At 46.5% G+C, this 13,393-nt stretch overlaps 1 protein-coding gene across 1 annotated transcript in view; it reads left to right on the plus strand.

Annotated features, from left to right (window-relative positions):
* The window catches only part of PLEKHB1 (pleckstrin homology domain containing B1), a 44,896-nt gene extending 40,758 nt beyond the window's left edge, over positions 1-4,138 (plus strand). Inside the window, exons 6-8 of the mRNA XM_040426500.1 lie at positions 516-615; positions 3,504-3,699; positions 3,755-4,138. Of these exons, the coding sequence (XP_040282434.1) occupies positions 516-615; positions 3,504-3,637 (234 nt within the window). The 3' untranslated portion in view covers positions 3,638-3,699; positions 3,755-4,138. The remainder of the gene's footprint in view (positions 1-515; positions 616-3,503; positions 3,700-3,754) is intronic.
* The last annotated feature ends 9,255 nt before the right edge of the window (positions 4,139-13,393 follow it).

Raw genomic sequence — 13,393 nt, forward strand, 5'->3', positions numbered from 1 at the left:
TTGGTCCGTGATCCGTGACCGTTTTTTCGTCCGTGGGTCTTCCTTGATTTTTGGAGGATCCACAGACATGAAAAATAAAAAAAAAATCTAAGTCAAGTTTGCCATTGAAATGATAGGAAAAAACGGACACGGATCACGGACACGGATCACGGACACGGATGACAATCTTGTGTGCATCCGTGATTTTTCACAGACCCATTGACTTGAATGGGTCCGTGAACCGTTGGCCGTGAAAAAAATAGGACAGGTCATATTTTTTTCACGGCCAGGAAACACGGATCACGGATGCGGCTGCAAAACGGTGCATTTTCCGATTTTTCCACGGACCCATTGAAAGTCAATGGGTCTGCGAAAAAAAACGGAAAACGGCACAACGGCCACGGGTGCACACAACGGTCGTGTGCAGGAGGCCTAATCGGCGCAGGATATAAGCTCCTGCATGACTGTGTATAATCTCTAGAGTGGAATGCTATAAGTGCAGTATATGGCGGTGATATCTGCTCTGCTCTCTCCAGGTCTACATATATAATCCATATGACGACAACTACCACACTGTCGCAGCGAACTCTCATCAGGCTGTGTACATCAATCCTGGCTACTACGAGCATGGCTACGGTACGTTCTACAGATAGGATAGCCAGATCAGTCATTTCTTCGAGTGACCGTCTGAGTCTAGTCCTACAGCTGCAGACATGAAGTGATGACGTCAGCGAAAGTCTGCAGCTCCAGAGAGGAGTCCGTGGTGGCATAAAAATGCCCCATGAGTCCTGATCAACATAAAGAATTTTTTACTATCCGGAAACTGTCAGCAAGGAGGTTTCCTGCTGCTAACCCCCTTACTCTATGAATTCATGGCCTATATCCATCTTTGTACTTCTCTGATGGATGTAAAATGAAATCTGAGGCCACTTTGCAAACTGTCTATACTAAAACATTCTTTTTGTTATGTGTATACAGCTTCAGTGCAGACTTATACGTCTCCACGGTAACAGACAGCAAACCCTGTGTAGTCTGATCCTGTGACACGCCCATTCATCTGCCCCCTACCTCTAGATTAGTAGGTGGATGGCTAGACGGGTGCACTACAGAGAGCAGCCATGAGCTATGGAGGTACATAAGTCTGCATGGGAGTTGAATACACAAAACGGCAGGAGATAGAATTTTTTTTTCATGAAGATTACTTGTAAATATTTTTTAATAGATTAAAGGGTAACTGTCATTTTTTTTATTTGCTAGTTTATTAGTTTATTAGAGCTAGGCATGAGCAGGAGCTCCGTACAGTATTAGAATGTATTGGCTCCCATGAGCCGAAGGTATTGCTTCGCGAAGTCTCGTGAGATTTCGCGCAATAACTTCATAAATTAATTTGTACTTTAAAAAAACATTCCCTTTCCCGAACTCGGGTTCAGTTCCAAGTGGTACCTTGGAACAGATCCCGAGTTCGGGAAATGGTTTCTTACAGTACAAATTAATTTATAAAGTTATTACGCGAAGTCTCGCAATAATAACTTCGGCTCATCGGAGCCAATACATTCTAATACTGCACGGAGCTCCTGCTCTGCACAGTATTGGAACAAAGTTTTATGCGAATCGACTGCGGAGGTTTCATCCAAATTGGATTTGCTCATCCCTATTTGCTGGGTTCATGGTTTCCTGCTTGCACTTCTGGATGTGAATTTTTCTGGAAGCCTTATACTGCCATCTAGTGGCCATGGTGCATCCTTACAATGTACTGTGGAATAACAAGACCTTTTAGCTTTTACACTATTATTTAAAGGGGTTGTTCCATGACTAATATCATATAGGACAGGCATGCTCAACCTGCGGCTCCTCCAGCTGTTGTAAAACTACAACTCCCACAATGCTCTGCTGTAGTCTGAGAGCTGTAGGCTGTTCGGGCATGCTGGGAGTTGTAGTTTTGCAACAGCTGGAGGGCCGCAGGTTGAGCATGCCTGATATAGGATATGACAATCACTTTCTAACAAAGCTAGAATCGGCCCTGTACCTCACATGGATCCAGAGATCTTCCAATTCATTTTCTGCTGCAGCTCTCTCCCTATCACAGCTCAGGAGGCGTGTCCATGCTCTCCCTATCACGGCTCAGGAGGCGTGTCCATGCTCTCCCTATCACGGCTCAGGAGGCGTGTCCATGCTCTCCCTATCACGGCTCAGGAGGCGTGTCCATGCTCTCCCTATCACGGCTCAGGAGGCGTGTCCATGCTCTCCCTATCACGGCTCAGGAGGCGTGTCCATGCTCTCCCTATCACGGCTCAGGAGGCGTGTCCATGCTCTCCCTATCACGGCTCAGGAGGCGTGTCCATGCTCTCCCTATCACGGCTCAGGAGGCAGTTGAAGGATGAAACTGAGCATGTGCGGCCATCTCAGTGAGCAGGACAAAGAAATAAGAAAAAGAACAAACAGCAGGTGGCGCTATACAGATACATTTTATCGTATAGCTCAGTGGTTATGCTAAATTCTTAATGACATGCAATTACAAAAGTATTCAGATGCAGGTGTCGGTTTGAAAACGGTAGAATATTTTAAGATCTATTGAGGAAATAAGAAATATAGGACGGCTCACCTTCTCATTGATGATGTAGAGGTGCTCCAAACTAGTGTTACACCCTACCCCCAAAGTAAAAGAAATTCGCAAAAGTGGATGGGCACTCTGATAGATGGAGTCACATAGAGGGCAGATTTGTCACTGGAATTTTAATATAAACAATAACAGACTATTATAATGCTGGATAGAAGAATCCCTATCAAGGCATGATATTTCCAAAATGCATCCTATATCAAATACATAAAATGTAAAATAAAATAAAAAAATTAAAAAATAGCTTCCTGCTATCTGGGATAAAAATGCAGGGTAAAATCCACATAAACGGACACGTGACACGTGGGATAAATGGAACTGATTGCGGTGTTCACGCAGCCTGATGGGTTTTTAGAGCCCCTCGGTGCAGGATCGCATGTGGTCGATAAAAGGCCTAGGAGTCTTCCTATATACCGTGCACTATAGTTCATATGTCTCCAGACATGCGCCGGTCTAAGGCTTGGGACTAGCGGTCACAAGGTAGCGGTCTTTGTATCCGTATGGATGGTGACGGTGCAGAAAGTCTTATATGATGTCACTTTAATCATAATATCAGCATGTTGTTCTAGGGGTTAGATCTTTCGCAGTGAATAATCGGTGCCAGTGACAAATCTGCCCTATATGTGACTCCATCTATCAGAGTGCCCATCCACTTTTGCAAATTTTAAGATCTATGTTTGCTGTCAGTGAATGAAATCACTGCTGGCATTTCTTCTGAACGTATCTAGCTCACACAGCTGAAGGCTTGTTACAGTGTATCAGTGTATGTATATACAGGACAGGAGACAAATTTTTCTGCACTGACACACTGTAACACCCCCGCTGCTGTGTGAGGACCAGCACAGAAGTTGTTTTTTTTTACCGCCTATGAACCTTCTGATTTCGTTGATTTTATCTCTCGCCCTAGGTCCCGGAGTGACGCGAGTGATTGTCAGGGACAACCGTGATTCGTTAGGCGAACAGATGGCTCTGGGTTTTCTGGCGGGAGCCTTGACCACCAGCGCTTTCAGTTCCATCATGTGGCTTCCCTGCTGGTTTTAGGGGCCCGGGTCTGGCAGATAATTGGCTAAAGCAGGCATGCTCAACCTGTGGCTCTCCAGCTGTTGTAAAACTACAACTCCTACCATGCCCTGCTGTAGGCTGGTAGCTGTAGGCTGTTTGGGCATGCTGGGAGTTGTAGTTTTGCAACAGCTGGAGGGCCGCAGGTTGAGCATGCCTGGACTAAAGCTTTATCAGTTCGGGGAGCGGTCTATTCCCAAATCCAATTAACCCTTGCAGGTTGTTCGGAAACCTTAGATGCCATCAGTCGTCCCACAGGAGAGCAAAACATAATGTGCAATCTGGAGTCCTTAACCCTTTATTAGACTCTGCGCCACTTTATTATATCCTTTACTGTAGATGCGATTGAATAGTTTACATTTGGGTTAGAATTCAAATGATCTCCTGTGGCTTTAAGAGGTACTTAAAGGGACGGTGCACAGAATTGCTTGAAAATGATGAATGTAAATATTTAATTCTGAAATAAAGCAGACTGAGGATGTGTGTGTTCTATAGCGCATTATTAATATGTCCACCGGGGGGCAGTATTGTCATATACTATCAAGGGGGCTTGGAAATATTTTCCTGGAATATTCCCGACTTTCAGTTATAAAAGGTTTGACCTCCATACTTGCGCAGGCTGCGTCTTCTATGGGATGACACAGACAAGGACTGCAAAATGAATAGAACTCCCAAGCCAGCAGTTTATAATGACACTAATCATTAAACCCGACAGTACAAGCCACACACGGCGGCCATGAAACATACATGACCATTAGTAGGTGGAGAACATGATTCATTGCAATTAAAATGATGCATATATATAGAAAGTACAGACCTGAATAGAATGCAAACAAAGCAGTATATACTGATATACATGAATAAGAATATGTGGTATGTATGTTAAGCGCCTCCAGACGGTTCTCTGAGTGTCTCTCTCCACTCACTTCTATGGGGATATGCTTACCTGGCCAACTCCCGTACTGAAAGCTAGAACATATCCAGAAAACCATCCACCATATAATATAATGTAAAGAACATTCACTTCTGGGACGCTATAAGTGATGAAGAAAATATGGAAAGTCAGTTTAAGGGAATATTGCAGCGCCCTCTGGTGGTGATCATTGGTAGTGGACATTTACAGCACGGCGATGGCACAGAAGTCGCGGCTTGCCTATTCTAGAAGCCTCTGGGTGTTAGGGATGTTGGGGGTTGTAGTTTTGCATCAGCTGGAGAGCCACAGCAGAGACTACGGCACTGTGTCATAAATAGATGCCAACTATACTGGGGGATTGGATCGGACTGTAGGTGCCATATTTCATAAGAGACCAGAAGAGGGATGACATCATCGGCCCCCGTCTCCGCTGATGAGAGGCCTGTGTTGAGAGCAGGGGTGTTGTTATATAATGGCGTATTCCGCGTTCCTTAGTGGAGACTTCAGCACTAAAAGGTAGGTAATGAATGACCCTGATAAGCAAGAACTATCGCCTAGGGCCAATTGTGGTTTCATGAATCTGCCACTAGGGGGAGCTCACTGTATACAGATTTTTACAGCTCCCAATGAGTTCAGTGTAAAGTCATATGCAGGGAGCTCCACCTAGTGGTGACTGCAGGCAGTTCAATATTGTCTCTTTAAACAATATCAGTGTGAGAAAATGGAGGTGCAAACAGACATATACACACATATACAGTATATATATATTGTGGGGACTCGCTCTGGTGGACAGGATTAGCGGACACAGTACAGAGGCAACAACAAGTTCTTTGGATCAAACAGTTCAGTGTTTTATTCACACTTTAGGCAAGTGACAAAACAAGCAGTCATAATCAAACAAAAAGTCACCTTGCGGTGTTGGTGGTAATTCATACCACGCGGCAATTCTGCCTCAAAGAGTCCTTGCTGATAGCAGCACCAACCTGTTTTCACGCCAAACAGGTAGCAAGCCTTCATCCAGACACAAGGCTCCCAGATCCCAACACAGAGACCTCACTTCTGAGCCCAGCTGCCTATTTAAGGACAGCCAGGTGCTGCCAAAACCCGGACCGGCATTTAAAATCCAATCCGGTATTTGACCTCACCTGGCTGTAAATCGGCCTAGCAGCACATTCTGGGAGGAAAATACCTGTTTTCCCAGACCAAACCTCTCACTGCGTCACTATATATATATATATATATATATATATATGTGTGAATTGAAGAAACAGATACAAAGTGCTGCTAGGAAGTTTGGTGGTATAGACTGAAGAACTTCACTTGCAATCTATGGAGAGCTTCAGTGAGTGACAGCATAGGGTAGAGGTTAGTATCCCTAGTTATCTAGAGAACTTTAGAGATTGATACCTATTATCCCTGGTGGTCTAGGGTGGTTAAGGGGTTAACGGTAATACTGTGTGTTACCAGGGTTACTGTGAGTCAAAACATAATACCCCTAGAGGTCTAGTGCAGTGAAAGGGTTACCTAGGGTGACTATTAGTGGCCATTAGTGGCTTCCTTTAGAGCGTCATGTTGGCAGAATCTATTATGAACCCTAGAAACCTCCTGGTGGTGGAGTGAGGAATCTCTGACTCCTGCCAATTGATAATCCAGCCCAAACGCTGGAGGAAGGACTGAGCCTACAGAAGATGAAGATGAAGAGTCTCTACTGAGTGGGCTTTTAGGAGCCAATCGTCCAGATATGGAATGATCTCCAGGCCTCTCAATCTGAGGGGAGCTACTACAGCTATTACAACCTCACCTTTGGAAAGATATAGGGGGCGGTTGTGATGTCGAAGGGAAGCGCGGCAAACTGAAAATGTTTCACCGTCCCCCTGAGACTCACTGCCACTCGTAGATACATCCTGTGGGCCTGGCACACAGGGATGTGAAGATAGGCATCCCTTAGATCCAGTGTAACCATCAGGTCCCCTGGGCTCAGGATGCTGATTACCGATTTGGTGGTTTACATCCGGAACCGCCTTTTCTTTATGAATCGGTTGAGGTAGCGGAGATCTATGATCATGCGCCAACCTCCTGTGGCCTTGGGAACAATAAAAACTGGCGAATAAACGCCGGACCCAATGTCTTCTGGAGGAACCTCCTCCAAGGCCCCATTCCAACTGTAATCCAGTATAGACTCCTCCAACACCGCTTGCTTCTCGCGGGGAAGTAATTTTGTCAAAACAAATTTTTCTGGGGGAACAGAAAGAAATTCTATCCTGTACCCTGTCCTTATTATATTCAGGACCCAGGGATCTGGAACAAACTCTGTCCAGGTATTTAGAAAAAAGTTAAACGGCCTCCGACTGGGAGGTCTGAAAGAATAGGAGTCAAATTTATGACTGGATGTGGCGGAAGGGGAGGGCCGTCACTGGTCAGCCTTATTGTTTTTGTTTCCGTCGGAACGACATGATCCTCCCTTCCTGGACCCACGGCCTCACTGAGGCCTGGATTGGCCTTGAAAGGATCTGGACCCTCTACCCTGCCTACCCCTAGGGGTTTGAGGGAGGCATTTACCATTCTTATCGGCAAGACACTCCATGATGCGGTCCAGTTCGGCCCCAAAAAGCCTTCCTGGCTCGTAAGGGAGGCTGCATAAATTATACTTGGAGGCATTATCTGCCACCCAAGGTTTTAGCCATAATGGCCTCCTACCCGCTGAAGAAAGTACCATAGCCTTAGAGGCTAACTTTAACTGCTGTGGGCCGGAGTCTCACAGAAAATCCACGGCCAGTAGAATGGACTTAAACTGCGCCAGGATGTCATCACGGGATATGCCAGAGTCCATATCCGACTGCACCTGACGGAGGCGTCTTTGAAGGGAGACGGCTACCTCTGTAGAGGATATCGCCACAGATGCAGCAGCAGCAGCGGTGGAGTAAGATCTTCTCAAGGTGCATTCTACCCGCCTGTCCATCGGGTCCTGTAAGTTGGAGCTGTCATCAGCCGGGACAAGGGTCCTCTTAGACAATTTTACGATTGCCAAATCAACTTGATCTAATTGGGATGACACAATCGGGAACATGGACTTGAAGCGCTTTGAGATGACCGGTGCCTTCTCAGGATGCTTCCATTCTAGCTTCATTAACTGAGACAGAGTCTCCTCCACTTTGAAGGCCCTTGACCCTCTAGAGGTGGACTCTGAAGCTTCCCTGGGATCAACATCCTGGTCCCCCGATCGGATGGATCTAAGTAACCTCTGGGTCTTCTCTACAGGAAAGGAGTACCTTACGGCCTCTTCTTCCTCCCCGCTAGACTCAGAGGAATGGACTTCGTCCACGGTATGGTAGGCTTCTTCCTGCATAGGAGTGGGTCTCAGAGGAGATCGGACACGGGATGTTCTGGACGACAAGGAATCCTTTAGGGTGTTCATTGAGGACTCCACGAAGTCCTTTACCCAGACTACTACGTCCTGTATGGTAGGCTCCGTATCAGGAGGAAGAGGAGGAGGACGGCAAGAGGGACACCTATTAAATTCATAAGAGTCTGCTAGAGGGGTGTCACTATTCCTACACGCCAAATGCTTGCGCTTGGATGACGTCTTGCGCCCAGACCGATCCACACCGGGAGAAGACATTATCTGCAAAGAAAGAGTTAAAATGAATGAACAATGTCTATTCATTAGATAAACAAAGCAGCAGCAAACCTACCAATCAGAGAAAGTTAGTAAAACAGCACAGCCCGGAAGGACTGGAGGCTTTTATATTCAAATTTGGCGCCCAGAGTGACGTCAGACGCCAGGCTTGAACAAACTTTAATCATTGTGTTCACCGACAACTAGAGGGGCCGGCACACTAGCTCCTGCAGGTGACAGAGGAAGCCAAACCTGAGAGGAAGCTGAATACAGGAGCTCAATGCCTAGAACACGAGCTAGGATGCCTCCACCATCGCACTGCAATACCAGCGATCAGATAGCAGTAAACCTGAAAGGTAGCAAACAAAAGGTTAGCATGTAATCTAAGTGTACGGCAGCTAAATGGTTGCCCCCGTCTGTCCTGCAGTCCCAAAGGACAGAAAAAAACACACTGGTGTATGGGGGGTTTGGCCTCTTATAGTGAGGTAATGAGGGCGTTAAATTACTTGACTACATTAAACATTCTGTCTGTCCTACCAATTTCACTGGGGCAGATAAACCCCCACATGTGCTGCTGGTTAGGACGTAAGGGAAATATATAATGCTGCCTGGTAGAGGATCCTGAAGTGCCTCAGTCCAAGCCTTGATACAAGACGAAATACGGCATCTATCCTGGATACAAGATGAGATACAACCTCTAGCCTGGATACAAGCTGAGATACAACCTCTAGCCTGGATACAAGAGAATATACGGTCTCTAGCCTGGATACAAGATGAGATACGGCCTCTAGCCTGGATACAAGATGAGATACAGCCTCTAGCCTGGATACAAGATGAGATACAGCCTCTAGCCTGGATACAAGATGAGATACAGCCTCTAGCCTGGATACAAGATGAGATACAGCCTCTAGCCTGGATACAAGATGAGATACAGCCTCTAGCCTGGATACAAGATGAGATACAGCCTCTAGCCTGGATACAAGATGAGATACAGCCTCTAGCCTGGATACAAGATGAGATACAGCCTCAAAGCCTGGATACAAGATGAGATACGGCCACTAGCCTGGATACAAGAGAATATACGGTCTCTAGCCTGGATACAAGATGAGATACGGTCTCTAGCCTGGATACCAGATGAGATACGGCCTCTAGCCTGGATACAAGAGAATATACAGTCTCTAGCCTGGATACAAGATGAGATACAGTCACTAGCCTGGATACAAGATGAGATACGGCCTCTAGCCTGGATACAAGATGAAATCCGGTCTCTAGCCTGGATACAAGATGAGATACAGCCTCAAAGCATGGATACAAGATGAGATACGGCCTCTATCCTGGATACAAGATGAGATGCGGCCTCTAGCCTTGATACAAGATAAGATATAGCCTCAAGCCTGGATACAAGATGAGATCCATTAGATATAGCCTCTAATCTTCATACAAGATGAGATACGGCCTCTAGCCTTGAGACAAGATGAGATACAGCCTCTAGCCTTGAGACAAGATGAGATATGGTTGTATATGTGCAGCAGGCCCCAACGCTACGCTGGGTCCCCCTGGACACCGTCGAGGTGTCACCACGTGTTGCTGCTCTCCGGAAGGGATGGTAAGGTGTAGTGCACCCCAATGGGCAATAAGTCCAGAGAGTCAGGGTCTGCAGTAAACCAGTGTGCTTCTTTACTGGAGGAATTCAGGTGCAAAACAATGCAGGCGAGGCATAGGGCCGGCTTCTCCAGTCTCCTCCCTGGCAGAAGAAGGGTTTGATGCTGAGGAAAGGCCTGAGCTAGCTGTCCCTCTCACTCAGAAGGCTGGTACCCTGGCCAAAGGCTGGTGATCCAGGGTCTGTGGCAGAGTATCCCTGTCTCAGCGTCTTCTTCTGGTCACTCATGCAGACATGCAGAGTCTCCCCTCCAAGCATTGGTCCCTAACTGCAGAACACGAGGGGCTCTGACCGCTCTCCTTATATACAGTTTCTAGCTCAACTAGAACCTTCTAGTGGGAGGGGTGGAGAAACACAGCACAAACAGATACATTGTTACAACTTCTGTCTCTCACAGACTTACATTAGAGCTTCAGCAATACTCAGTGTCAATGACACAGCAGATTTTCCAGACAAAAACAGGTTTCCAGACATAACAACAGAGCTAAACCAGATATTCAAAAGGTTAGTCTGTCTGGTTTTGGTGGTAAACAACATCTGGCTTTTTCCCTCCAAAACATGCTCTTCTTTAAACCTACCGTAGCTGTGGAAAATTACCAGCATCTCATTATTAGCTAGAAAGTCCCGAAAGTCTCTCAGTATTCATTAACCCTTTCCACAGTGCTGTGCAAATGAACAGCATATATACGACAACATACTGTACTTATAAAATGCAGTTACACAGTATATGTCAGTGCAAGTTAACCCTTTAAAGTGAAATAAAGTAAAGAGTTGATGACTGTGCATGGGGTAAACAGGAAAATGTTCACAAATCACCAGACTTCAATGTACCCCTTCTCCAGGACACTACACATGGAGACATACAGGTTCCTGGCCTCCTGTGGCACATTTGATCACAGATGTTACAGCTGGGCCTGGAGATCCTACACACTTGTAGGTTAGTAAAGCCGACATCCCAGCTGGTCCCATAAATGTTGGATTGGTGATATATCTGGTGACTGGGAGCAGAGTAAGTGTTGTAATCTGGAGGAGACATTGCTAGGAAACCCTTGATGTGTGTGGGCGAGCATTATCCTGCAGAGAAATGCCAGTCACGTGCCCTGCCATGAGAGGAACACGTGTCCGCAGGATGTCCTGCACATATCGCTGAGCTGTTAGTGCCCCTCCTATCACTACCATACCTCCCAACGGTCCCGGACACGGTGGGACAGTCCCGGATTTCAGTGGCTGTCCTGTGGTCCCAGAGCGGGGAAGGTATGTCCCGCTTTCAGGCAGCCGTCGCTCCATCCATAGGACGCAGAGACAGCTGCCTATAATGATGAAGCAGAGAGCCCCCCTCTTCACCATTCCTCCCCCACTGGAGACACTCCAGGCTGCTGGCCATTTCCATAGACACAACACATGACGTTGCCCCCCCAGTGGTTGATGCGGAGCAGAACTGATCTACATAATATCTATACCAGAGCCGTATCTATAGGAAGTGCCTTGAAAATCTGTTACAATGTATCAGTCTGGAGTCCAGGGTGTTTACCTCACAGAGGATTGTCCAGACTGGATACTATTGTAACAAACCCTCAGCTGTGAGAAGCACTAGGTCTGTACAGGAGACGTTGAAGGAGGGCTATACATTGTTAAAGGGCTGTCAGGCATCAGTGGTCGCCCCATGATGACACCATTATTCTGCAGTTAACGCTTTCTAGACCAAATAATCCTGCAGTGTATGATGGGAAATGATGAGCGTTATCACTCCTTCCTGCTGCTCCTCCTCGATGCTGTCAGTGACAGAGCGATGAGTGGGGCAGAACTACAACTCCAAAGGCCATCATAGCACGCTGGGAGTGGTAGTTATACTACAGCACGAGAGCCAAAGGATGGAGACCACTCAAATGTGTATATATTGTATCTGATTCTCCTGACACATGGGACAATTCTCCTACGGTGGCCACTAGGGGGAGCCCACTACATATCTATTCAAATTGCTCCCATTGCTTTATACATTTATATGTTGTGAGCGCCCCCTGGTGGCAAGTTGGTAGAATTTTCTCATTGATTTCTATGGCTCTGGGGGGCACCACACAGTGGCTGTGTTTGGTATTGCAGCTCGATCCCATTCACTTGGTTGGGACGGTGCAGATATATTCCTGGAACACTGCGTTTTGCGATATTCCTTTGGCGGCACAACAATACATAATATATATACTTGTTGTGAACAATACATAATATATATACTTGTTGTGATATTTGTAAGGTGACGTCACCCATAACCCTTCCACCTGGTGTCTATCTCCCCTTCTCATCCTGCCAACCTCCTTCACTCCTATTATCCCCTTCCCTTTCTTTAGGGCTCATGCACATAACCGTATGTATTTTGCAGTCCGCAAAACACGGATCCGTGTGAAATCCGCATTGCATCCGTTTTTTCTGCGGAAACATTGTAACAATGCCTGTCCTCCACAAAACAGAAAAAATTATTTTGTGTACATGAGCCCTTAATCCTAGTCTATACCTTTTGATCCATCGCTTCTTTCTTTTCCTTGCTCAGTTCTCATTTTCCGATTCCTGGTTAAACCAGTACACACTGCGCACTCGCCTCACATTCACGGCATCCCAGTTACTTTAGTAACCTGGAGATGTTTTTCCCTGTGTTTATTCGGCACGCCCACTACAGCACATGGCCTGATACCAGTCACGGAGCCCCCACTACACAACACACCTACGAGCAGGCACAGCCAATCCTGGTCCCTCATACCATCCACAGCTGAGGGCTATTCACATGGACGGAATAGAATTCTAAGCCCTTGCATTCACGACCATGTCCAGTACTGCGCGGTGCATGTGACACCTGCTATTGGTGATCACACTGGCAGGTGAGTACAGCTACACGGAGAAGATATATATATATATATATCTAATAAAAGCGTTTATGTTTCCAGTGAAAGATGCGGTCGGACCGCTTGCCGCGGGCGACTGATCCATTTTCTCTGTAATTGGATTAGAAATGTGATACTGGCTGAAGCAGGGCGATTCTTTCTGTATAATATTACGATGGAGATGGGCGTCCTCGCAGCGCCGTCATTAATCTCTCTGTATTAACCGTCCTCGGCTCTCGCCATCAGGGGACGCCAGTAATAAGCGCTCACCGCCCTGCGCTCTGTGAAGTGTCTGCTCAAGAGGCACAGGCACTAATAGCTTCCCCCTTGCTGCTGCGTAATTCATTTATCTCCTGCGCGGAGGGACGCACTCAGCACTGAGCCAGATGAGACGACGCGACCCCGGAGTTATTATGGAGTCAATTACAGGGGAAAGGGGAAAAGTATCTGGTTTATAAAATGTATATATATATTTTTTTTAATATTCCAGTTCATTTGCCAATATGTAGCTATCACTCCAGGCGAATATGAGGATGAGTCACCAGCGCGGACTAGAGTCATCAGTATTCCAGACCACAATGGCAGATGCACATTTTTTTTTAAGCACTTTTCCCCATCTCCATTGCAGCTATATTATTGCAGGAGAGAGAGGAGAATATTGCACTGACGGGCTCCTCTG

Source organism: Bufo bufo, chromosome 3 (genome assembly GCF_905171765.1).
Source record: "Bufo bufo chromosome 3, aBufBuf1.1, whole genome shotgun sequence".
Lineage (NCBI taxonomy): Eukaryota > Metazoa > Chordata > Amphibia > Anura > Bufonidae > Bufo > Bufo bufo.